The sequence below is a fragment of the Rhamphochromis sp. 'chilingali' genome (assembly GCF_963969265.1).
Source record: "Rhamphochromis sp. 'chilingali' genome assembly, chromosome: 16".
Lineage (NCBI taxonomy): Eukaryota > Metazoa > Chordata > Actinopteri > Cichliformes > Cichlidae > Rhamphochromis > Rhamphochromis sp. 'chilingali'.
This window is the reverse complement of record NC_137943.1, coordinates 35128205-35154970: the sequence shown is the minus strand read 5'-3', so window position 1 is coordinate 35154970 and position 26766 is coordinate 35128205. Positions and strand designations below refer to the sequence as shown.

At 45.3% G+C, this 26766-nt stretch overlaps 1 protein-coding gene across 1 annotated transcript; it reads right to left on the bottom strand.

Annotated features, from left to right (window-relative positions):
- Nucleotides 1-5381: 5381 nt before the first annotated feature.
- On the bottom strand, nt 5382-26749 carry smg7 (SMG7 nonsense mediated mRNA decay factor). Its single transcript, XM_080907051.1, has 23 exons — nt 26626-26749; nt 26354-26473; nt 25496-25527; nt 21008-21125; nt 19810-19942; nt 19414-19585; nt 19237-19308; nt 18674-18824; nt 18378-18513; nt 18122-18284; nt 17796-17955; nt 17642-17712; nt 16760-16820; nt 16559-16678; nt 16063-16486; nt 15845-15986; nt 15124-15515; nt 14339-14692; nt 10521-10607; nt 9971-10121; nt 9720-9890; nt 9355-9512; nt 5382-9220 (listed from the first exon to the last, which is right to left on the bottom strand). Exons 2-23 carry the CDS (start codon nt 26377-26379, stop codon nt 9107-9109), a joined length of 3408 nt encoding a protein of 1135 aa, XP_080763177.1. The 5' UTR covers nt 26380-26473; nt 26626-26749; the 3' UTR covers nt 5382-9106.
- Between the last annotated feature and the right edge of the window lie 17 nt (nt 26750-26766).

Genomic DNA, 26766 nt, shown 5'->3' with positions numbered 1-26766 from the left:
ATTTTTCATCAGGCTTCATTTCAACTCTGGAACAAACACTGAGAAAAGAAATACTGAATTAATGTTATCCTTTATTTAACCAGGAAGTGAATCTCTTTCCTTCAGCTTCACAACATTTACACTTCAGAGGCTTTGAATTTCAGGACCACAGACAGCGACGATGTTTCCTCCTGACTGTTGATGCTGATATAAAGTGTTGGTTTGTGGTTGATGTGGATTTGCTGCTCATGTGAATCCTCCCACAGTGTTTCATTAGCAGCTGTAACCACAGTGACTCTGATAAAACAGGAATTAGCAGAATCCATCTGATATGAAGCTGTGCTTTGAATACCACTTCCCTCCTCTTTGAAGAGCAGTCAGATATCTGTGTTCAGGTTTTTGTACAGCCTCTTCTACACTTTGTATCACTGTGTTTGTAGAGCACAGTAGTAGAGAGCTGTGTCTGCCAGGGTTAGGGCTGCTATGCTCAGATTAGTTGATCGATCTGATGTTTCTGAGTCATATCGATTATCAGGAATATAATCAAAACCGCTCAGTGATTCTACTCCTTTGAAGAGTATAAACTGAGGAGCCTGGAGGTCAGAATCATGTCTGTACCAGTTAAGAAAAGCACCACCTGCATTTGTCTCATAGCTACATGTGAGTTTGACAGATTCTCCTTCTGTTTCAGTGACTTCAGGTTGTTGAGGAGTGATTGAGTCTCCAGCTGTTAGTCCTGGAAAAAGAAAGAAGAAAAGTAGTGAAATGCAGTCTGTATATCTGCTTAATGCAGCAGCTTCAACTAAACTTTAATCCCTGTTCTTAAACTCACCTATAATGTGAGATAGAAGCAAAAAGAGGTGCAGCAACATGTCTTTGGAGTTATTAAAGCCAGACAGACAGCACATGAACAATGTTCTTCCACTGCAGCACAATGACCAACAAATAATGTCATTGGATGAGCTCAACTTCAGTGGGCGGGGCCAGTTTAATAGCTCAGCCAATCAAATAGTTTTGTGCTTCCACAGCAGCTCTGTCTCTGTCTCTGATCTTTACTGCTTCATTTCTCTGTTGTCTTTGTCATCAGTCCAATGACACAAGAATCAGAGGTTTAACAGTGTGTGGCTCCCTCTAGTGGATGTTGTGGAGTATTCTGTTGTCTTTGCTCCAAAGGTTTTTGTACAGAGTTTTGCTGTTTCCTGTCACTGTGGGCTGCAGAGCACAGTAGTACACAGCAGAGTCAGACAGCTGAAGCTTCTGGATCTTCAGAGAAACTGATGTCTTGTTGAGTTCAGCATCAAATCTGTCCTTCGGGAACTCTCGAGCATTCTCTTCAGCTCCCGTACTGTCTCGCCTTAAAACATACTTTGGAAAGTTGTTCACATCTTGTTTGTACCAGAACAAATATGTCGCATATGTAGAAGTTGTTTCGTATTTGCAGTCAAGTGTAACTGTGTCTCCTTCAGCAGCAATGACATCTCCTTGTTCCTGGATCACTTTGTCTTCTCCTTTACACTCTGAGGAAGAACAGAACATGCAGAGGAAGAGATGGATCAATAAACATGATTAAAAACTCACCATTAATCAGACTCACACATTTATTTAAGCAGAGGAAACATGTTGATGTTTGTATCTCACCAAAGAAAAGAGCAGCAAGAATAATCCACAGCCAATGTTCCATCTGTACAACAAGGTTTAAATCAACAGGAGAAACTAGCTGATGTTCAACATTCAGTCTGAGAATTGTTCTCTTCACAGCAGCACTTATTATTGACACAATGGTTGAACACAGTGCAGAAGGAGAGCCCCGCCTACTGGATGATGTCGCCCCCAGTGGAGCTGAGCAGTGTGCAGAAGTGTGTTTTTGTACACAGTTTTGGTGTTTCCTGTCACTGTGGGTGTCGCAGCAGACTCTCACTGCAGCAGATCAGATCTGAAGAGCCATTCATCTTTGGTCGTCAGCATCTTCTGGCTGTTCTTTTGTTCTACTTCATGTTCCCGGGCGTAAGATGAGGAACTCACATAGTTTTCATGGATATTTCAAGCCGTACTGACATTAGCAGCTTCCACAACAGTCATTTGTATTTCGTGTATGCTGTGTTGTGAAAACCTCTAAAGAGTAAATAAAGATACCAGTCTCTTCAGGTGAACAGAAAGCTTCATCTGCATTACTCAGGAGGGTTTGTCTTTTCTCCGACACTGTGAACAAGATTTTCTCTTAATGAATTACCTGGTTAAATAGTCACTGCACCATCTTGTGGTAGAAAAGTGGTATTGCATAGTAAAGTGTTGCCTGATGTCAGTTAATCTCTTTTTAAGTGACAGCATGAAATTGTTTTGCGTTCTGTTGATAGCTCACTTTATCTTTTTTAAAAACACTGAAATCTTAAAACAGGTACATTTGAATGTTTTTGCCAATTTTTTTCAATATTTTATTTTAATTTTTCCAGCATAGAAACCCATCAACAAACAAATACAGCTCAAGTGCTGAGATAATAGGACAAGAAATAGCACAATAATAATCAATAGAGAAGGACAAAAAAAAAGAGAGATTAGAAACTACAAGTATCCATAATCTGGAACGTGCACAGTCAAAAACTGCAATTTCTGGATTGGGTGAGATGGAGATCCCGTAAGCTTTAGAGTACCAATCAAATATTTAGGACCAGAAGTTGGTCAATGCCTGGAAGCGTGAGCCAATGTGCTCTCTGATACTTTACATCTGTCACATATGGGGAAGTTGAAGGATAAATTTTGTGTAGAACCTTGGAGTAATGTAGCCGATGGACAATTTTAAATTGTATTAACTGATGTCTGCTGTTAACAGAGCAGGAATGAATCTTTGATAAGCATTTGTCCCACATTGATTCTGATATTTCTATAACCAATTTCTCCCTCCAAGCGTCTCTTATCCTCGTAGTCTGCACTTCAATGCTGTCATCAAACAAATGTACAATAGTGTAAATCAAACGATTGGAGTAAGGAGGGCTCAGGAGCACATTAAAAAATGTTCATGTGGAACATCTTGGTAATTCTTCATATTGGATTGCATAAAATGCCTGATTTGTAGGTAACGGTAAAAATGTGAAGGCGGTAAATTGAACTTTTGCTTAAGCTGATTAAATGATGCAAATTTTCCATCTATATAAAGATCTTTGAATTTGATTCAGCCCTTCTCCTTCCAAACATAGCAGGATTCATCATCCCAAGGAGGAAATGAAAACATACCCCAGCCCTTCCCCCCAAAACGCGTCCCCCAGAACCTGACGCATAACATCCCCTCTTCACTTCGAAGGGAGCTGCCGGGCAACTGGCAAGATATCTTCACACCCACCACTCAGAATAAAAACATAAAAGTGCTGTGTATTACCACCACCATGTAACGGGAAAAGCAAACATTCGCTGAGAAAATGTTACACCAGTAAGGATGTCTCATCTGAAGTTGTTGGTATAATGTTGTACTTGAAAGTCCAAAGCCAGTTCTCAGCATGGTGTCTTTTAAGGCTGCAGGCCCTGAATTGGGATACAGCCCACACTTCAAATTTGGGGAAATGAACTGCACATTTGTCGACCGCATTTGGAGTACACTTCGAATTGGGACACCCTTCGTCGCGTCGCTGTGATGTAATCGGTCTACAAATGCGTACTACAAAGCGTGCGGTCGCTGAATTGGGACACAGCCAATGTCTCGAAGCAGACAGTCCAACAGACACTGCACACTGCTGGGTTCCAAGGATGCAGATCAAGGAGGACGCCACTTCTTCAGATACGACACACGATTCAGATAAGGCGTCTGGACAAAGAAAGGAGAAGCTTTCATCCCAAAGAACACCATCCCCACTGTCAAACATGGTGGTGGGAACCTGATGCTATGGAGGTGTTATTCAGAAAATGGACCAGGGAACCTAATCACAGTAAACGGCACCATGAAAAAAAAGAGCAATACATGAAGATTCTCAACAACATCAGGCAGTCTGCAGAGAAACAGCACAACACTGACCCAAAACACACAAAAGATGAACGGGCAAAAACACCTGTGGAGACAAGCTGGTCGGCAATTATAGGAAGCGTTTGATTGCTGTAATAGCCAATAAAGGCTTTTCTATAGAATAGTGAGAAGGGTATGAATAATTCTGGACATGACACTTTTTGCTCAAATGTAAATAAAAGCTGAGAAATATTTTTTTCCCACAGTGATGCCTCTTGTACGTCATCTTATCTTTTGGGAGATGCCTGTGTCACAAAAAACAAAACAAAACTTGCTGGTTGAATAAAAGTAACTAAGTCAAAATTTGCCAGGAGTATGAATAATTACACTGTTTGAAGGGGCAGCATCTCCTAAAGCCACCCGATTCTCGTCCACTGCGACGTTTTTGATATAGGCTCCAAACCTCTCTGATCACTGCCAGCTTACCTTGTTGTCGACAGCCTGGTCTTTACCTCCGACTTTACTCTGTATCCCGTAAACTGTTGGTGAATGACTTTCTGTGCACAACACCAAAAATCAAAAGACTCACATGTGCTTTGGTTTCTTTCAGGCTTATCTCGTTGCAGTTGTCTCTGTAAATCTGCTTTCCCTTCAAGCTGGTTTTTACGTGTCCCACATCCTTGATACTTTTGTCTGTGGTCATTCTGATGAGACTTTCAGCTGAAAGCTTAACTTTTAAGTGGGGAGAAGTTCCCACTCTGTGACAGCACCATCACCGTGGTCATTCTCTTCTCACTGAATTTCTCCTCATCATTTCTTGGTCTGGATGATATTTCGTGCCATTTTCAGCTTCTAACACTTCCTCACTTTGTATTTCCTGGCCTCTCGCCTCCTCACCACTCACTCGACCAGCCACGGTGCTGCCACACAGTGATCTGTGAGCAAGGCCTCAAAAACATCTGTCACAGCTGTCTGTGAGAACGACCAACACAGTTGTTCCCAAGCAAAAGAGGCTCTATTGCCAAATGTTCCTATGGTGGTTGCCAGGAAACCCAAACGATGTGTGTTGCTATGTCCATCTGAGAAACGGGGATGTACCTGAACTCATTTACACCAACTGGTGTCTGCTCCATTCATTTGTAATGACCGGTCATCTTTGACTAGGAACACCAAGATTGTACGAATGTTGGATAAAAACACACAAAATTGTATGTAGACTAAAACATTTTGTGTGTTGAAGTCCTCTTTGTGGACAAAGACATGGAAGCTCAGATCAATTTAAACAGACATTCTTTAGACGTCTTGATGCTCATGCGACATTTCTTTTAGAGATAAAATGTTTAAATCTGTCAAATTTGAACACGAGGGTTGACCCCGTCTCCACACCCAGCTCCTGAACCGATTCTGGACTGAAACGACGCTAACGGCCTGATTTAAAGGTTGGTGGTCAACACACAGAAAACTGGACCCAGCATTAAAGGAGAACATAGTTGGTTTTTATTTAAAGTCTGATTCAATCTTTTCTGAAAGTCTACAGAGAGACAGAAACACAAAAAGCCTTAAAGTAAAGCTCAGATCTCAAACGTGACTACAAATCTGCTGTCAGAGCACAAACCGACGAGGACCCGCCGCCCTGAAGCCTCCCAAACATCTCCGAGTGGAATGTCATCGACGATCCAAGTACATCAAGTAACTCATATGAGAGTCAGCAGAGATCTACGTGGTGAGCTTCTGACACGAAAACAAAGAGGATCTTCTCCTTGACACTTCTGGTCGAATTCGCCCTCACGTTCAGGAATATTTTATCTTTATTATTGTTCAAATACACTTTGTAAATGCAACATGAAAAGCACAATCACACAGAGAACAGACACGTCTCTCTGAAGTCCGCTTTCGTAAAATGCCCCACCAGGAAAATAAAAACAGGCTTTCATTTCTTCCTCCTCAGAACTTTATTTTCTAAACATGGAAAACTGTTTCCTGTCGGTTCAAACTGTCAAATCCTGCTCAAGCCTGGCATCCTGATTAGCCAGCTGTCGCTCTAAAATAATGACAGCGTGACGCCACAGATGCCCCCAGATCCAGCATCAGCCGTTCCCACCGCATGAACCTTCCCGGGAACTCGTTTAGACCTAAAAATCTACTTAAAGATGGACGAGGATCGAGTTTGGCTTGTTGTTTTAAAGCGGTTAAATACGACGGCAAAAATATAAAAACAAGACACCTGCAGTCTAACCTCTGCCTGCGTCATTTAATGAAGGGCGAGCCACAGTAACGAAGCGAATAACATCCAGCAGGTCATCATTACCCGGGCCGGGGGAAGGGTTTGAGTTCAGTGCCTCAGTTTGGAAATTAGTATTTATCTTTTTAAACGGCAAATATAGAAACACAAGTGTGCTGATGATACCACACTGAACACTTTATTGTTAGTGGCTGATAAAAACTGAGCCGTGAACTTTGTTCAGCTCCTAACGTGATGCGTTTACATCAGATCCTGAGTTTTCCCACAACGTGATCACAAAGTCGAAGCAAACACAGGCCAGCCGATTCTTGAGGGCAGCTTGAGCTCAATGGTTCAACTTCACTGTAGCTCAGAGGTCACAGGACAGAAAAACGTTTCAGTATTCATGAGGAGAAACTGTTTGGTGTCATGGCAACGTTAAATCTGTTTAGGATCCTGCTGCTCACACATAAACATTCCCGTCGTCCGAGCACAGAAAACCGTGACGTCAAAGGTGGCGTACGAGACTTCATTTGAAAGAACATTTTCACGTTTACGCGCAGCCCTGAAACCTGGTCACTGGCGGCCTGAACGATGTTTCAGAGGACAGTTAATGAGCTATCCTGTTTTCCCCGTCAGTTTGGAACCTCGTGACTTTTTGGATAAACTAAACAAAACGGTGAAACCTATTTGGGGCTAAATCCTTAGGTTATGAAACAAAGCACACAGACTGCAGATCCAAAGTTTCACGCGGACTCTGTGATGGTTTTTCTTTTCCACAGGTCCGACCCGCCCCCCCCGCACTCCTCTGAAAAGTGAAACCTGCAGTAAAGACCTTAATAATTACATGTTTTCAATAAACTGCACTGCTGATTAATAGACAAGTGAAATACTGACGTTGGTGTTTGGAGCTAAAGTGTTTAAAGCAGACTTTGTTTCCCTGCAGAGCTGCTCGTGATCTGCTCTCAATTATTCAAAGATTTGCTTTCGCAAGGTTTCAGTACTTCTTTCCACTGAAGCGAAAACTATTTTAAAAAGATATCTGCTCTGGTTTTACTGGCGTGAGATCAAACTGGGCTGCAGGTGAACCTTCTTCTTTCAAATGAAGCGAAAGCAACAAGAAGTCCGTTCATCAGCGAGTTAGACGTTTTACATTTTTTCTGAACGACGTTGCAGGTTTGTTAGAAAAAAATCAAATGAATCTTTAAACCCTTAAAGAACGAAAGGAGAGCAGCAACGGCGAAGGACCATGAGAGCGCCGCCCTTTTTCTGTCAGTCACAGGAAGCTGAGCCGCTCTTACAGGATTGGTTAGAAGCAGCAGGAAACGAAACACTGAAGGAATTTTTAGTCGTCACAAATGATTCACTGATTAAATAAAGAAAATAGATTCTTCATTAAAATAATTTCTTAATTGCTTCATATTTCACTCTGCCTGTGCTGAGCGAGTTACTCAGCGTGTCCTCACCTCCTCACCACCTTCTGCATGTTTTTACTTTTATGTCATTAAACTAAATATTTCTGTATTTTACAGCAAACCGGGAAATATTTTTGGCCTACTGGAACCTGCAGATTAACCAGTAATCAAATACACTTTTTTAGCTGTTATTTCTTGGTAGCTTTTGAGTCTGGTTAGGGTGGCTTTACACTGAAGGGGGCGGGGCTTCACTCACAGGTTCAATAAAAGCAGAGCTACAGGGTCTCCAGACGCTCCGTTCCATAATAATAATAAAAAAACAAATTTGCTGCACAGCCTCGAGCTGCAGTCGTGCTTCTCCAAAAAAGGATAATAGAAAACGTTCTGGGCGAGCTGCATAAAACCAGTGAAGAAGAACGGCAACAAAAACAAACAGTAAATGCAGGTAAGCAAGCAGGGTTACATATTTCCATTTTTTCTTCATTACGTAAAGAAATAACAGGAAGAAGAGGTCAGAGAGGAAGAGAACCCCGAAAATATCCAAGCAGGAAGCTAATAGACATACCTGTATCACCCGGAGGGCGCAAAGCTAAAACGGCTACGAACAAATCACAAAGTACATTTTCTATTTTTTGTGTTTTTTTGTTAATAACTGCAATCTCTTGAAGCTAACAGTGACACTATCCCTACGGTCGACAGGGTGTTTATGATCTTTCCTCAGTCTTTCCTGCGATGTTCATCGTGAAGCCACCCCGTCGTCGGGCACCGACACAAGCGGGCGCTCAGCCCGGGAGGCGTTACACCCGGCTTCACAACGTCCAGTCCTGATTCTCACGGCTAAGACACAAGTCCAACTATGGCAATATATATTCACGTATATATTTATATAGCTGAAAACTTTCCTTCCTTCCTTTCTTCCTTCCTCCCTCCTCAGTAATGAAAATGAATGGAGATCAGAAAGTCCAGTCTTGTTTTGACCCCCCCGTGCATCACCTGGCCTCCCCCCAAACCCGACAACCACATCATTCTGGTTCTCGAACGGCCCCGCTTCAGTCTACAGCGGCGGCGGAGATGCTAAAAACCGGCTCTCCATCGGGACCGAGCAGACGTCCAGGAGGTCGTTCTTTTTTCCGTTTTAATTTTTTTTTTATCTTTTTCCAAAGAAAGAAGAAGAAGTTCTTCCAGATGACGAGTTCGTGGAGATGTGGCGTCTGTCCATAACGGGGGGGCAGTGATGTGAAGGGGGGGTGGTTCCTCAATGTTCAGATTTCCACCGGTTGAATGAAACCCGGCGGTGGCGTGGTGCGTGGCACCGCGGTCGAAGAGATCCCGCGCCCTCCGATCCAGGAGGGGCGTCACCGCTCCTTGACAGCCGAGGGGGGTGGGGGTGGTGATTCAGCCTCGTCGGGGGGTCGTGTTGCCTCCCCAGCCTCCACCGTTTCTCGCCGGTTTAATTTGAGTTGGAGCTTGTTTTCGTCAAACATCTGTGGTTTTTTTCCCCTCCGTTTCTCCTGGTGGTGGTTTGTTGACGTCCGGACACAAAGCGCCGCCTCGCGCTGCCGTTCAGTGAGGCGGGTTCATGGCGCCGTGACCTCGCTGCTGCTTCTGCTTCTGCTGCAGGAGGAGCTGCTCCAGCGCCGAAGGGCCCGGCTGCATCATGGAGCTCGACCAGATGGACTGTGGGGGAAGGCAGAGGGTTAGCGTGAGGCTAAATCCAGCAGAGGTCGCACAAGGGAGAAAACATCAGCGAGTCAGACGATAAACACGACTCATTTCTTCTCAGGCGTCTGAACTTGTGGGCCTGGTGTTACCTTGAGGCTGTCAAGCAGCACGGTGGAGGACGACTCCTCCATTGGAGAGTCCTGATTGGTCCAGGAGCTGCCCGTCGATCCAGCCTGGTGCCAGCTGCTGTCTGATGCAGAGGAGGCCGTGGTTGGCAGGTAGTCCAGACCGAATCCGCCGACTGCTCCTGAAACACAACGAGCACACGTGAGGCCCTTCTGTCACGTGACCTTTACTGGCTGTTTATTGGCCCACAGTGTTCGCTTCTTGATCAGCTGCTCCTCTGATAAAAGACTTTTGTTTTGAAAAAGTTAAACTGAACCAAACATGGTCAAAATCTAAAGGATCACAGACATCAAACGGCTCCGTTAGCAAGAGCATTTTCCAGGCTCACCACTCTTGCTGGCCTTCCAGCAGTCCATTCCCCTGCGGTCCCGGTTGTCCGGAGTCCCGATGGGCCCAAAGTTGGAGAAAGGCATGGCTCCATGGTTGTGGGTTGGAGGGGAAGACGGCAGGCTGCTGGGATTGGACGAGTGAGGAGACTGGCTGGCTGGCGTAGAGTGATCTGCCAATCAGAGCACAGTTTCCATTAGCCGCACGTTCCGCCCAGCACGAATGAATATTAATCACATCTCTGTGACGTACCTGAGCTGGCGGGGAGAGAAGGGGACCACGGGGTGCCCTCAAACAGCGTGTAGAGGGACGTCTCCTGGTGCACCATGGGAGCGTCGGGCTTGGAGCTGGGCGGCAGGTTTTTACCGTAGGCCTGACTGAAGATGCTGTTCTGGTTGTACTCCTGCACACAAACACAAGCTGCCGTCAGCCTCGTATTTATCATTATTATGAAGGAAGACTTCAGTGACATCATCTATTGCTAACAAGCTGAGCAAACCACGAGTATTCAAATGTTCACATTTACCATCCGTGAACCGATGCTGTCATTTATTGCCTGCAAACTCTTTGTGTTTGTTCCTCACTGTGGTCGTACCTGCCACTCTCACTTATTTCATTTGACTATTAATCCATCCTATTCACTAAAGCAAAGTCACGCAGTCAACATCATCATTCTTCTCAGGCTGATGGTCTTAAAAACTAAACTCTGCGCAAATATCGAGTCTCACAAGAATGTGTGATGGTGTGTGTTTGCATTAAATAGAGCTGGAGAGGTCAGCAGGACCGAGGCCAAGGCTCTGACCTGCATGGGGAAGCCGGGTATGGGCAGCAGAGAGGACGACTGGCTGATGACCTCGGGGCCGCTGTCCACTCGGGTCTGGTTTGGCAGCTGGAGAGAGAGAAGATGATGACTGACCTCAGATCAGTGCAGGAGTGAGTCATGAAGCTGTTCCACAGTAAAAGCCCCGGGGAGGAGTTTTATTGTGAAGCAGCTGCATCACACATCAAGTAAATCTTTGTGATGTGCAGCTGGTGGTTTCTGAGGTTTCCAAACTGGATCCTTGAAAGTCATTGCAGGAATTTAAATGCGTCGGTAATCAATCACTCAAATCTTAAACACAGCTCTCCTAACTCAAGCCTCACATTTGGAAACCCAAATCAGTTTCAATTGATTTGTTTCCGAAAAAAGGATCCATAATATTTCAGTCTCCAGCTGTTTCCCCGTGTTTCTCTTAAAGTTTGAAAACATACAGCATGCGATTACTGAAGCCGCCTCATCCCAGAAAAATCCCCTCCACTGTTAGCTCTCTAATTCTGTCACAAACAAGGCCAGGTCAGCGTAACAAAGACTGAGAATACTTTTAATTAATAAATTCAAGCTGTGCTTCAAAACATTGAACATCTTAGAAGTAAATCAATGAGACTATGAGGTATGTTTCAGTTTGACCTCTAAAGTCCAATCCCAACATAAACTTGGCTGATCTCTCGTTGTAGATCACCGTCGTGCACCTCAGAGCAGTTTTCAGCTTGGATGAGTTTTACGGCTTTGGGAGGAAGTTCTGTCCTGGTGTATCTGAGCTTCAGTGAGGAGCGCTACAGCTCCGACAACACCATCCTTAAACTTGATTTTCATTTTGAGAAGGGCGGAGTTAACCCTGCACTCTGAGCCGCAGGCGTCAGTTTGACCCTTGGTTCCCTCAGATAGCTCTGACATTAAACTACAAGTGAAAACTGGCACCGTGGAAGACGACTTCAAGGTGCACAACCCCATAAAAGTCAAAGGATGAACACGGCTGGACGTTGCGGCTAAAAACAGTTCGGCTGTAGTTTTTTTTAGTTGAAGCTTTTATAAGCAAGAAGAGGGTGAGTCTGTGATTAAAACACGACTTCCTGGGAGCGATCTAAACATAGCAGCTGAGCTGGAAGGTGTCTAGATACACCTGAGAGGGTGACCTCTGCTGGGAGATCAGCCAAATTCATATCAGGTAAGGTCTATCAAAGGATGATGCTTGCATGCTGGGATGAACTCCTTTGTCCCTCTAAATGTGAGGATTCTGCAGATTGTGACAATAACTCTAACATCTGGAAATGTGAGCAGCTCTGGTGAGCAGAGGGTGGCTTCAGACTAGATGCAGGGAAGTCAGGGTTTAAGGATGGGGAAGAGTGCTGGGTGAGGAAGACAGGGCTACATACAAATATATTTGGTCCAGGAGCAGTGCTAAGAGGGCCAGCCAAGGCCTGGAAGAAATCAGGAGGCTTAGTAAAGACGAGCTCCTCCTCCTCCTCAAAATCTGCTAGAGTTTTTAACAGGTCAGGAGGTAGAAGAGGCGAGCTCTTGTTGTCCTAGTGAGAGATGAAGCAAGAAGAGGAAGAACAGAAAGAAGAAAGAAAATGAGAGGGGGAAATGTAAAGAACAGAAAACGAAAGAAGGCAAGCCAGTAAGACCGAGGTGGAGAAAAGGGAAGTTACGCTGAAGGCTACCAAAGCTTGCAAGCTGACAGAGAAAAAAGAAAAATCATCACTAAACAAGTCCGAGCGTCTGCTCATGACCAGGTTTCTTTACACATGCGGAAAACTACCACAGAGTTTCTGATATCAGTATAGAGTGAGCTTCAAATTCATCAACCTTCTGTGAGAGGCAGAGGAAAAGAAGAAGTGTGGGTCCATTAAACTTTTCTAAAAACATTTTTATACTGGCAGGAAATTCTTTAAAAATCTAATTTAATCTCATTTAAACCCAGATTACCTGGAAAATGACTGATGTACATAGGGCAGGGCGATATGGCCAAAAATATATATCACGATATATATTTGAAAATTTGTGATAACGATATAATGTCTGCGAGACAAAATGCAACTCCACAACTTTACTAGTGCAAAAAAAACCATCCATTCCTTTTACTTAAACAAGCAGCTGTTTTTATGTGCATTAAGGCTTTATAAACATTTAACAGAGCAAATGCAAATTCCTTGCTGAAAGTTTAACCAAAAGGCATTTCCAGTAGAAATGGGCTGACATATCCTGAGCATAACCATGTATAACATCCACTGAAGTTAAAAAGAGGTGCTTTGCTGCATTAAACTGCAGTGTGCAGTACGCATTTTTCGGACCATAAGGTGCACAGGATTATAAGGCACATTAAGCGAAACAAAGCAGTCAGATAAATCAAACTTTATTAAACTCATTCTTCTTGCTTCCTCCACTTCTGTACCATTGATTCATTAATGTTGAATTCTCTGGCAGCTGCTCTATTCCCATGTTGTTGCAGTATATTAATGATTAACCTCGTATTGTGGATGGATTATCTCAGTTGTTCTCCTGACTGAAGTTTGGTCCGTTTACAGCATCCTGCCATGCGATTGCATTTGTCTCTAACCATGAAGAACCTTCACATTAACTTTTATAAGTGGAAAAGTGTTAGTGTTCGTCCTCCAGCTTCACTGTTTATGTTATGCTAACATAGCTGTGTCGCTAGCGATCACGTAGCACATCATTATATACCAGCTAGCCCAACTTCAGTAACCCTACAAACGTCACTGCTGTTTAGTTTCCTGTCTTCATTTATGTTGGAAGTGATAGCAGAGCTGTACGTTTGAATGTTTTCAGAAATCTCTCAGTCAGAACATGCTATATCATGCTTAGGTAACTAGCGAAACTAGCGAGCTAACTTCCGCTAGCTTCCTGCTAACTTCTAACTCCGTTAAATGTAATAAATTTTGTTTTCATGGATGCCTGGAAGTTAAACGTCATAGTTACACCTGGTAAAGCAGCAATGCTGATCGTTTTATTAAAGATGAAAGAATTTAGACAATTTTAAACTCTCAGTGATGTTCGTTTGACTTCGGGACTTTAAAGGATGGAGTTTAGGACCCAGATTACTCCCAGATTTACAAGCACCTTGGTCCAACAAATACAGCAATAACGATGGCCGCTTGCATGTTGTACAAAGAAAAAAAGTGCTTTGTTGTGTATCTGACGGACAAACACCAAACCAGTTAAGTTGCACCATTTTTACAAAACAATCCTGGCTCATCCGTTTCACTCAACAATCTACTTTCCCCGTTCACATTCTCCGTTACCGTGCGTTCTCCGTGCTTTTTCGGCACTGCGCATGCGCGTTTTACCCATATTCTATCTCGATATGTCATTTTCTTATCGTTGCCTAGCGTTGTACCAGTATTACCGTGAATGGTATAATATGGCCCAGCCCTAGATGTACATATAAGCCAATCAAATTTCTCCATTTACTTTGTAATGTGTAGCTATGGAGAAGGCATGTTTTATTGAAACACACCGACACAAGTAATCACGCCTCTCTTTTCCTTCTTGAGGAATTAATGCGATACTTAAATATTATGTGCGATATATAAATAATATTTAAATAGTACAAACGTGACTTTTGGCAAATTTTAACAGCCTGAATCAGGAGAAACGATTACTGCAACAACAGTTACACCCAAGTTTAGATTTAGATTTTAGTTCATCTAAAAAATAAATAAATAAAAAACCAAAGTTAAAAGAAAGAAAAAAAAAAAGCAGGAAAATAAAGAAAAAGAAGCAGAAAAAGCAAAAAGCAGCAAAACAAACTCCTCCCTCTGCGTCTGCTGACAGCAGCTCACCTCAAACGGGGGTCCCCGGGGCCCATCCTGCTCTGAGCAGATACCCCCCGGCGATGGCCTCTTCATTCTGTCGGCCAGCACAGCCAGGCTGTCCCCGATCCTGTAAGACGAGTCCCAGTAGAAGTCCTGTAACTTCACGTCGGGGTACTTCATCTTCTTGTCCATGCTGGAGACCTGAGCCGACGACTGCAGCTGGTGCTCGTACATCTTCAGAGGATCCTGAGCTGCCATGTAGAAGGCCTGCTGCTGCTGCTTCTGCTGCTGCTTGATGGGCATCTGCATGGGAGACACCTTCTGCAGGGCCGCCTGGGCCTGGTTCCACATGTGACTCGACTGCTCCTGGACCTGCATGTACTGCTCAGGGCGGGAACACAACGAGAAGGAAACATCAGTGGACAGTTCAAATCTGAGGCGCTCACACTCAGATTTCCATGTTTTTGATATTTTGAGACCTGAAACCAAGTTACATTTAATGGATGTAAAGAGAGTAAAACACGCTGAGGTAAACAATGAGCTGCCTCAGTGTGAGAGCCTGGGAGGGGTCAGCACAGAGACAGAGGAGAAACGAGGCACGCTGGTTGTGCTCAAGTTCATTAGCGATGCTCACTATAAAAGCTGTGAGCAGGAAAGAGGCACTCTGAGCATAAACATCACATTTCACTAAAAAAATGGAAAAAGAAGTGTTTCAGCCGCGAGTCTTTCAAACAGGAATCAGTTTAGGAGCCGAGTTAATCGCTCTTTCAGCTGATGACTGTATGAAGGTAGTGACAGTCATGTGACCTGACCTGCTGCAGTCCTGGGTGGTGAGGTGGACTCTTTCCCATCCCAACCTGCTGGACTGGTTTGGTGGGTGACTGCTGCTGACTCATCGTCAGCTGGACTGACTGCTGCAAGGCCTGCTGGGAGGGAGTCTGAGTCTGGCCCTGCTGAGCCTGGGACGGGCCGTGTCCCGAGGATCCCGGCCCCTGACCGGGCCCCGGGCCCGAGGGCCTCTGCTGACTGTAGGGAATGTGAGACTGCTTCCCAGCTTGGACCTGGGTGCCCGCCTGGGTGTGGACAGGCTGCTGGAGGAAAGGCCCTGGGACGGACACACCGGTGGAGAAGGTGAAGCCCGGATTCACCTGGAGTCCAGGGAAGGCCACGGGAGAAGGGATCACATAGGCTGAGGGAGGGAAACCTGCAGAGGAAGCGATCGGGATCAGAGTTTGGAGCCACAGAGACAACAGAGATGAAGCTCACGGAGAGGCGTATTCGTTTAAGATGAGGTCAGCAGACCCACAGTTTGGTCTGAAGTTCAACAACAAAAAAAGTTTGGACGAGCTCAGTGGTTCAAACCCAGGCTGAGCCCCTCTGTGTGAAGTCTGCAGATTCTGCATGTGGCTGTGCACGTTTTAGACAGAAGCTCTGGTCTTTCCCACCATTGAACATGCAAAAATCGCCCTAATGGTGCCTCTGGGACCAGTTCAAATTTAAAGTTTAAATTTAAAGAAAAAGGTCCAAACGTACCGGGTCTGCTGGGCAGAGGCGGGAAGGCTCCTGGATGATGGATTGGGATGAACTGGGATGAGCAGGTGGTTTGAGTCTGAGTGACAGGAGTCTTCTTAGCCTCAGACACCGGAGTCTTCCTCAGCTCTGTCTGTGCCTTCACCTGAGCGAAAGGAAACGCATCATCACGCCGGCTCAAACCTGCAGCTTCGTCAGTGAAAATATTTCAGCGTCTCTACCTGTTTTCCAGCATCGGCCGTTTTCTCATGGACGCTCTTCTTCAGCTCGCTCTTCCTCTTACCGTCCCTCTTCAGCTCTGTTTTCCCAGCGGCCCCGTTGCCTTTGGAGAAGTCTCGGCGCTCCTTGCCACCATCTTTCTGATGGTGGTTCCTTGTGGGGTCACGGCTCTGCTCTCTGGGTTTGATGTTCTCTTTGAAGGTGACCACTGGACGGTCGCTGCTGTCGGGCCACGAGCTCTGAGTCTTCCCCACCGAAAGCACGGACTTCAGGCCGGAATTCCCGCCGTCGTTGGCCGTCTGCTCGCCATTCAACGACTCCTGCAGCACGGGTACCTCCTTTTCCTGCGGCTCCTCAATGGCCTCTTCTGGAATGTCAGTCATGAAGATGAGGAGGCCATCCTCGCTCACTCTGCACTGGATCAGTCTGCAAAGGGGAAACAGCCATGACACACCAGTCCGTACACAGCACGACGTCACAGAGCGGAGTAACACTCACCCCGGCTGGCTGTCAGCCACCCATTTGCCCAGGCTGATGAGTCGCTGGTGTCGGGCATGCACCGGCAGGCCGTCCCGGTCCACCAGGATGCCCTGATGTCCTTTGGTGAAGTCCAGACACCTGAAACACAAACACACATCAGAACATCTGCGCTGACCAAACACTTTAAACAATCACCAAGAGAGGGAGGCGAGTCGTCACCTCAGAGCAGGACGGAGAGCCAAGAAACCCTGCAGCTCAAACTCCTCAGGCAGGGGTGTGACTGTGGAGAAAACAAACATCCTAGAATCAAGAATGAACTTTGTAAAAAAAATTAACCAACGAGTTCGATTAAAAGTTAAAAAACAAATGTTTTGGTTTATTCAGGCAGGATTTAAACTGTGAGGGTCGCAGGTTAAACTGCTGCAGTGCTAACAGTGACCGAAGGGACTTCACTTCCTGTGAACCTCTTTGTATCAAAACTGGCTGAAAATGCAGCAGATGCACAACAGGGGGCGCCTGTGAACTAGCTCACTGTTAACAAGCAAAGGACTTTCTCCCCCCCCCCCCCCCCCATTCGCCCATAAAACGCCAGCATTCTGCTAATGCACGCCGACTAAAGATTTAGAACAGGACGCCGTCCCATGATGGCGCCCGTTTGCTGGTTTTGATGGCTGAAGGTGATGCCGTCTGGAAGCAGCACATCTGGAGGATGCTGTAAAGCGGCTTGTGGATCTTTGATGTTTCCTAATACTTCCCTAAAATTTGAGGAAAGATTCCAGATTCAAAATAATTACTCCAAGAAACGTACAGAGTAGCAGTCATGGAGTCATTATAAGAGGATTTATTCTGTGAACACAGCCTTTTGTTTTATTGTCAACTTTAACCTGGAGAATGAAACTGTAGTGAGATGAAAGCACGCTAGCAGCAGTTTTCCTGCTTTCTCAGTGATCTGTCACTTACTAAGGCGACGTTTGCGTATTTTACAGCGGTCGGTGTGAACAGGAATAACAGAACAGTCTGAGCTCGTCTGCTGTGTGTAAGAATCAAAACGTAACCTAAAGTTACAAAGTAGTTTCCAGGAAATTAGGAGCAATGTCCCACCTGAGGAGCAGGACAGGTCGTCCTCTTTGGGCTGGAAACTGTTGAGAATGGACACGAGCCAGGGCCAAACGCTGAGAGAGAGGAAGAGGATGCAGAGTTACAGCTTCAGTACAAAACTCTGCTGATTAAGAGAGAGAAAGTGGGCAGGACTTACTACTGCCGTTTAACAAGAGCGGCCTCGTGGAAGACGCTGGGCCTCAGTTTGAGCCAGTCCAGCGACACCTTGATGGCCGGCAGCGGGCACTCGCCCATGATCTCCTCCCCGCGGTTCTTGTTGAGCAGCACGCGGCTGCACATGACGCCCAGGAAGGACACTGAGGAGACAGTTTTGAGTTGTTGCAGGTTACACGTATGAGTCGCTGTACTTCTAATAAACGTAAAAGCCACCATATAAATCTGACATGAGTATCATTCAAACAAAGCAGGAGCCGTCCACGACTCCATCCATGTAATCGGCCATTAACAGTTTTCAGTTCTTACTGAAAAGGCCGAGGAGCTGGAACCAGCTGATCTGCTGCTCGCTGCTGTAGCTCTGCTCGCTGCCGTCAGCCGTCAGGTCTCTGAGGTGGTGCAGCTCAAACAGGTTAATGACGGTGATGTGGACGAGCTGCTGAGAGCTGAAGGCTTTCTGCAGGATCAGCCTCTGCACATGCAAACACACAGCAACACCCGTGTCATACAAACGGACTCGCACAGATTTGCACGTCGCGGTGCATCAAACAGCGTTTAGTTGTACCTGAAACTGCTCCTCCAGTTTCTCTCTCAGGCCGTCCAGCTTGTCCAGACTCTTACTCAGGTAGACGTGACCGTGAAACTTGATGAAGGCCTTGATGAAATCGGACACGCTCCACTTGGTTTTCACTTCATCGCGACTGCAGGACCACAGAAGGAGGATTTAACAGAGCGGAAATGAGACATCGTCACACTTTGAGACAGTTTAAAGAGTTTGGTTTTCCCTTTTCAGATGAAATCTTAGATCATTTCCTTTGACTCTACAGCGGGTGAAATAGTGTTTGTGCTGTGAGCTAGTACCTCTCCAGAGCCTTGGACAGCGCCTTCTGCAGGTTGGTGGAGGCTGCTGGGAAGGGGAACTTGACTGCAATGCTGCGGCAGTAATAGAAGATGGTGGTGAGGTGGTCTCCTTTAGAGGAGGCCAGGATGGCCAGCTGGTTGTAGGGCTGACCTGCAGGAGACACGGAGAGGCAGCACATGAGCAGGGAAGAACTACAAACATGGCTGCTTCTCGTCATTATGAATACCAAACACCAGAACACACATATCATTTCTTTAGATTATATTATTCAGTATCAGTGTTTTACAGCAGAGCTTTTAAATGTCAGTAATTCATCTTTAACATCAGCTGTCCCTCACATGTGACACTATTTACAAGAGGCAGAGTGGTAACTATAGCAACCCCAGCATAATTCAACCACATTTCTTTCTCAGTACTTGAAAGCTGCAAGAATTACGCGCGTATGACATTTAGATGAAACGACTCAGTGTTTGAATGTGTTTAGAGCTCAGCTGATAAAGGGACAGATTTCCAAAAACAGCAAAATCTAAAAGCCAGTTAAAGAAAACGTGCGGGGACTCACCGTTAGATGGAACCAGCTGAGCTGCGTGCCGGTAGTAGGACTCGGCCTGGCTGGTCTGGTTACGATATCGAGCTGAAAGACAAAGACAAAGAAAATAAGCTCTGAAAAACCAACATCAGGGCTGGTTTTTCAAATGAGCTTCCCGTTCGCCGCTCACGAATGGGAAGCTTTTCTCACCGATGTCTCCGAGATGGACGAGGCAGTGCTGGCAGATGTAGGAGCAGGAGCTGGGCTGAGGGGTGACGATGGCGCTGGTGTTGCTCTGCTTATTGCTGATGATGCCGAGCTGAGACGACTTCACGCGGCAGGGCAGGTCCACGTTGAACACGGTGCACAGCTCCTGCAGTAACTGGAACACGGCAGACACAGTGAGACGTCGTTTGAATGGTTTCTATCGGTGGTGATGTGGGGCTTTAACTCCATTCACTTTGTCTGTGTGTTAGCAGGATTACTCCAAACAAAAATCCTCCCAGAGGCGGAGCCTAGACCAGCTTAGAAATGACTGCAGGGATTATTTCTTTAGAGCAAAACTGGACATTTTTTCATAACTTCACAAACACAAGGTGAGCCTACCTGTGTGTAGAAGCCACTGGCAGCTTCCAGAAACAGCGACAGGTTGGCCTGGACCTCGCTGCGGTTGGGGTTGGCTCGGTTCTTGGCCTGGCTCTGAAGCGTGGTGATCTGGTTCTTGAAAGCATGATTCCACCTGCAGGCAGAGAGAAACCCACATCAGGACCCAGATGATTGGTAAAGGGATCCTGACTGGCCAATCAGCAGCACGTAGTCGGTTGACGTCACATTTTCGGATCAGCTCACAGCGCTTCGAACAAATACATCCTAAAAAGTACCAGCTCCTTCTGCCTGATGGAAAAGCCCACAAACTGAGTCGAGGGCTATATTACTGCCTTTTTATGTGAAACTGATCTTTGGTGTCAACACATCAAAAATTCTAAATATTCCGACAAACTTTTGGCTTCGTGAGAATTTCTGCAGTAACCAACAAGGAGCGACAGGCTTTCAACAACTTACTTCACAGACCCCAAATATTAAAAACAGTCTCCAGGTTCTCATATATCAGACATCTGTGTGTGTCTGGAAGCTGTGACGATGTGTTTTATTGGTGGAGCTGAACTGGGGGCAGGAAATGACAGTTTAGCACGAAACACAATCGACACATCTGTCCATTATTACGACTGATGATCCACCCACAGCTGCAGGCGGAGACGTGACCTGTAGCTGCGATACATGAGTCAAAGCTTCACACACTGACTGCGCGCTGAATACATCAACACAGAGGGAACAAAGTGGACTCTGCAGATTCATGGATGTCGGACCTCCTCTGTCATCATGCTGTAACCATGGTGACACCATGCGGTCCAAAAGCTGAGCTCAGTTTGTCTTCAGTCACACATTTATTATCACCATTTAGCCACCAAATGTTGCATTAATGTTAAAGGATGTTAGAAACTGAGCACTGCAGCTGATTTGGTCTCCATCAGCTCCACCAGCGACTCTGAACCTGCCTGCTACGAAACACTAATAGTGAGCGACTCCCGTTCACACTTTTTGAACCAGGTTATTCTAGAAAGACTTTCTTGTAGTTTTTTTACTGATACCTGTAGATTATTGCTCGTTATTTCCCTTCACTCGTGTCCTTTTTCTCTGCAGTTACAGCAACACAGAAAAAATCCAAACTGGTCTAAATTAATTGAACTGAAATTGTTGGAGAAAATTATGTTGTGTGATGCAGAGCGGAGGAGGGGCGGCTTACAGGTCCTGCTCCACCTTCTTGTCCAGAGCATACTCCAGGTCTGTCACCAGCATCTTCTGGTAAAGGTCCTGCAGGGCCTGCCGGGACGTCCACACCTCTGCTGCCCCCAGCTTTGAATCTACACACACACACACACACACACACACACACACACACACACACACACACACACACACACGGTTTAAGGACAGCACCAAAGCAAAGTGGTTCTGATGGAAATGTAAAAGACTAATCTGAGACTTTAACAGTGAAAACACAGGAAACTGCTTCAGTTCAAATGTGGTGGTTTATACGTTTGCTTGGGGAGAAAGGGGTGCTGGTTTGATTCCAGTCAGAGACACGAATCCACTTTACGTTGGGTCAGGAAGGGCATGCGACCTCACACTGCCAAATCAAACACAAGCTACCCCCTGGGAGAGCCCCTGTGACAAGGGAGCAGCTGAAAGTCCCTATAAATACTTGATACACTGTCTCTGAGACACAGGAGCTTATTTTCGAAACCGAGCAGAACCTTCTTGCGAGTGCTGATGACATTTGTGCAACTTTAAACTTCCTGTCACGGGCAGACGGGGGAGCCGTGCTGCGGTTGGGGCCGCAGCCCGGTTAGTCGATAACATCTCAGAAACAACAACTAGCAGCACGTGCTTTTGTACGTGACCACACAAAGGAGATGCTACAAGCACGAGAGGGCGAGCTGTCAAACATATGGCCTTGGGACCAGAACCATCCCACCAAACGGTCCAATCGGGACAAACCACTTTGGAAAGACTGTGACCAACTGGAAGCCAAGAATCCAAAAATACAACAAAGAAGATGTGTGGAGCAGTTCAGATCCTCTATGAGGCAACAATGGGACAACATTCCTTTCCCAAACATCCAGCAGCTGCTCTCCTCGGTTTCCAGCCGTTTATAGACTGTAGTTAAAAGCAGAGGGATGCTACGCAGTGGAAACAAGGCCCTGTCCCAACTTTAATTACACCTGCTGCTGCCCTCAAATTCAAAATGAGCTCATTTAAAGTTTTCTCACTTTAGAATTTGACAGCGTCACGTTTTTGGGATTTTATGCACCTGCAGGAGAGCAAAGCATCATATGTCACCTGATTTACACACAGTGAACGTCTGCCTGATTCTTCATTGTTTTTCTTCTTCACATTTTTATTTATTTGAATTCTTCTGTTTAATTTTTGTCATGCATGACATATGCATCTCTGTTGGACACGCCCCTCCCTGTAGCTGCCCGGTGGAGGACGTGTACATGGATGTATATGATTGGTGGAGTAGAAAACACAACACAACCAATCTGATCTAAAGTGTAACAGAGATGAGTATTAATGACTATTTACATTATCTGCACCCAAGAGCTAATTGTTTATACTAAATTCTGGCAAAAGTCACCTTGATGACAGCAGACACACAGTTTGAAGCCTTTATGACAAAAACAGCATCAATCCAAGAGTCTGAAATGTTAATAAACTCCAACCGTGATGGCGTCCAGCATCTCCGTGTTCCTGCGCCGACTGACAACAAAGAGATACCGACATGCCTCCAGATAAAAACATGCAAATGAACCATCATAACCGAGCTCGGGCTCACTGGAGGCAGCTCAGCTAGACAAACTGGAAGGTTTCCAGTCATCGTGAGAAGCCGCTGCTCTGCTTTAAAATCAGGCTGAGGCAGCAGGTCTAATGGATTCACTGGTCTGCTGTAAGACCAAACAACGACTTCAGCTTCAACCAAACTGGAAGTAACACGTCGTCTGTGTTGATTACAGCTGTGGTCTGGTAACAGATGATTTTCCTGGTGTCTGAGCCAAGACCTTCTCCTCCTTCCTTCTGATGATCGTTTTTTACAATTACAGATGACTCTCTGAAAGCTAATGTCGGATTTGTGTTTGTGTAGCTCTGTGGTTACACACTCACAGAGGGAACTGAAGCTACAGAGGCGTAGTTATGTGCAATCATTCAAAAAGCCAGCTTCAAGCCCGGCTGTGATGACCTGTGCTATGAAGGGAGAATACTAATTGGTTGACTGGTTTTGTCGGATAATGTCCTGACCACACGGACTGTGTACCTGCCGGCAACCAAAGCCTGCTCAACCCTGACTGAACCACAAACTAGAAATCACCTGGTGCCAAAAAACAGCACATTCTAGACATTTTTCTGTTTTACTTGTGGATCAAATGCTTATTAACCAGGAGCTGCATCTGTATTTGTCTGTTTTCTCTAACTCGTAATATTTAGCTGAGCTACAGCTTTACGTTGCTAAAACACTGATTTAGTTCTTTTTAGCATGAAGCCTGCAAGTGAGCCCCAGACCTCCAAGTCCCCCCAATAACAGCAGATTCCCAATGTGTGTGCAGGCTCCGCGTAATAATAACTGCAGAGCGACAGGAGCTCAGTCACACCATCAGCTGAGCTGGTCCAAAGAACTGAAACATTTCATCACATCAGCAAAATAAGGAACCAGCAGGGTTTGTTCTCCCTGAGGCTCTTCAAAGAAACGTTCACCTGCGCTCACGCTTTCATTTAAAGCTCGCGTCTCTGTTTCAGCTTACATACCTCACAGCTTTGTGATGCACATAAGTCTCTTAAACAGAAATCATCACTTTGAATCAATCTTTGAGTTTTAACTATCGTTCATCTAAAGTAAACTAAATAAGTGTGAATTAAATAAACCCTGGCGTCGTCGTTTACAGAGAAGTGAAAGGAAAGAAGTGACGAAGGGCTATCTGTCAGCGTCCACGTCGACCCGCTCGATACAGGCCGGTGAGTCAAAACTGCTGGAAGTCCGTCTGCTTCCCTTCACCTTGGTTTTAAAGCAGGTGCCTCACACACATCAGCAGCACTTTAACCAACAATTTTCATCCAATTTGCATTTTTCCATTTCATTGATGACAAAAAGAAAGTGCAGAGCCGCTCGTCTCAGCAAGCTACACACCACAGCGGGACGCTTTCAAAGTTAATGTCAGATATAAAAATATATATATATAGTTCAATAAAAAAAACCTGAATAAGCAACAATTTTTGTAGTTTCTGGAGGTTTCTGCTGTAACAGGAATTTACCAACTTTTTTAATTCTGCTTTCCAACTTTTAGTATTTTTCAAAGATGATTTAAGAAAACTTCTATTTATTTATTTATTAGCCCACACAAATGCCAAGAAAAACAAATAAATAACAACGACTTGACATAACTGGAGAGAGCACAAATTACTGAGAGAAAAGCTGAAGGCTGAAGTTTCAGCTTGTTACATCTTCTCTTTTCACAGCGTACGGTCTAAATACCTTCATAACTCACCTTCTAAAACAAAGATTCACATCAAGACTTCTGCATAAATGACCTTTTAATTGTGTTGCCTTCCAGCTGTTTATGCACACTGAGTGTCTTAAAAAGCATCTATAAATAAAATGTATCATCAACATTATTATTCTTACTACACTTAATGCCTTTTAAACACACGAGTTACCCAGTGGGTGTCTGACCTGATGCCTGTATTGCGAGGCGGGTTTGGAGCTTACTGAGGTACCTGCAGGTTTAACCCTGAGTTTTGTTATGAAGGAGGTTCACATCTTACCAGGATACATCACCATGGCAACTTATGCTGCAGACCTGACCTGCTCTGGAGTAGATCATGTCTGAGATAAGAAACCAAGTGGTTTAAAATCCTTGCATACTGACCATTCAGATCCATGAAAACAACTTTACCATTCCTCAGAGCTCAGTGTGCAAACAGGAGGAGGAGCGGAAACTTTAAGGAAGTCTAAAGTTCAAATTCTCAGAAGAAGCTTGTTGACATTTATTATTAAAAAAAAAAAAAACTGGCTATAAACGGGGAACCATTTACTCTTTATTACCTCGTATCAGATTTGTAAGCAGACTGAGTCTATGTTTGAATTCTGTTTCATTTTCCTCTCAGAGCATTAAACACAACCAGCACTGCAAAGGAAACAATAAACCTGTCTCACACACATCTAAACATTCACTTTGTGGAGCAGCTGTAATCCGATCCTCCCGTGTCTTCATGTCTGTTAACTTGCACAGTCGACACTTTTGCAGGTTCTCTTTCCTGGCTTCAAATAAACTAAACTTTATTAACATCTTAAAAGCCAAGTCCACAAAACTTACAATCCTACAGAGGTTTCCTTTCACACATATGCTCATTCTGATGCCTTCAGAGTGAAATGTGTTTAATATCGTATGTGCATCTCATAGTTTCGTTTTCCCTTTCCATCGCTCTGCTCCCAGCAGATCTCTCCATGTTTCTGATTGGTCAGATGCTCTGACTCGTTTGTCTGAACGATGAAGGACTGACCCAGGCTGACTTATCAAGCTTTTAACCACCTCTCAACCTAACTGATGATCTCAGGTTCAATGAAGCCACATTAAGAAAAGTTATCCTCAGACTGCTGAACCTGCCTGAACTGCAGGCCTCCAGAGATGAGCAGGTGAAGGATGAACAGGTGTGTGAGTAAGCAGCGGTGGGGACTTACCTGTCATGTCAGCTTTCAGGGCCTCTGCCTGTCTGCTCGGATGTAAACAGAGAACAGGAGGTTAGAGGCGCGAACACACACAAACACACAGAGCATGACAACCTGACAGCACCTGTCTCCAGTCATAACAAAGCCTCATACAGCACTTCCTTATTACTGACGATCCACAGATACTACGGAGGCTGCTCCGCCCGTTATCGCTTCATTAAAGCACTAACAGCTCAGATTAAACGTCGTCAGCACGGCACGGAACAGATATCGGGCTCAGCCTACTTCCTGGATACAAAAACTTAGCAATACAAATAGATTTTCGTTACAAACCCGCCCGCTGATTAACGACCACGCGCTGTTTATTAACACCTGTGCACGTAAACCATCGGCACAAACACTTAAACATGCTGATGAAGTAAAGCTGAAGGAGGCGGGTGTGTGAATAGATGCCCAGAGTTCATATGTGACAACCTCAGAAAGGAAATGCTAACATGACATACGCAGGTGGAAGCTAGCTAGCGGGCTAAAGCTAGCAACAACACAGTGGGAAACGTATGGCGGGTAAACGCTCATCTGGCCTTAAATTAGCACACCAAACATCACACCTGTGCGCAGCTGAATGTGATTTAAATAAATAATCCACATCTCAGACTAAAGGAGCGTGAGGCGGCGACATGCAGAGGCGCCGATTGTTTGTTGATGTATGAAGCTAACAGCTAACATTAGCTAAGGGGGTGGTCCCTGGAGCAGCTAGCTCCTGACATACTAAAAGCTGAGCCAAACAAGCCTCCTGTCGGGTCAAAACGTCCGGTTCTGACCGCTCCTGGGCCACCGAGCGACGGACAGAGCGCTCCGCGGTGAACTTACCGGAGGTACTGGGCGCAGAGGTTCATCCTGCCGGATCACCAGTCTCTCAGACAACGACTGGTCCCGATGCTAACGTTCCTCCCGGCGCCATATTGTTCCTGTCTGACCCACACAGGGCCGCTGAGGGGGAGGGGGGGGGGGGGCTGCTGTTAATAATTAGCCAATAATTAAAAATATATATAAATGTGTGATAATGTTATATCAAACCAGGCGAAGCATTTTAGTAATACGCATAACAAAATATATTTAATAAAAAAATCATAAATAAAAACCTGAAGTCAGCTGCAGATGTTGTCGTTGTCAGGTTAGAGTCTGGGTAAACAATACTGTACACAAACTGAAGTTCTTCATTTTTCTGCGACACCAGAAGTGGAAAAGCCCCGCAGCCGGTTATGATTTCAAACTGAAAGAAG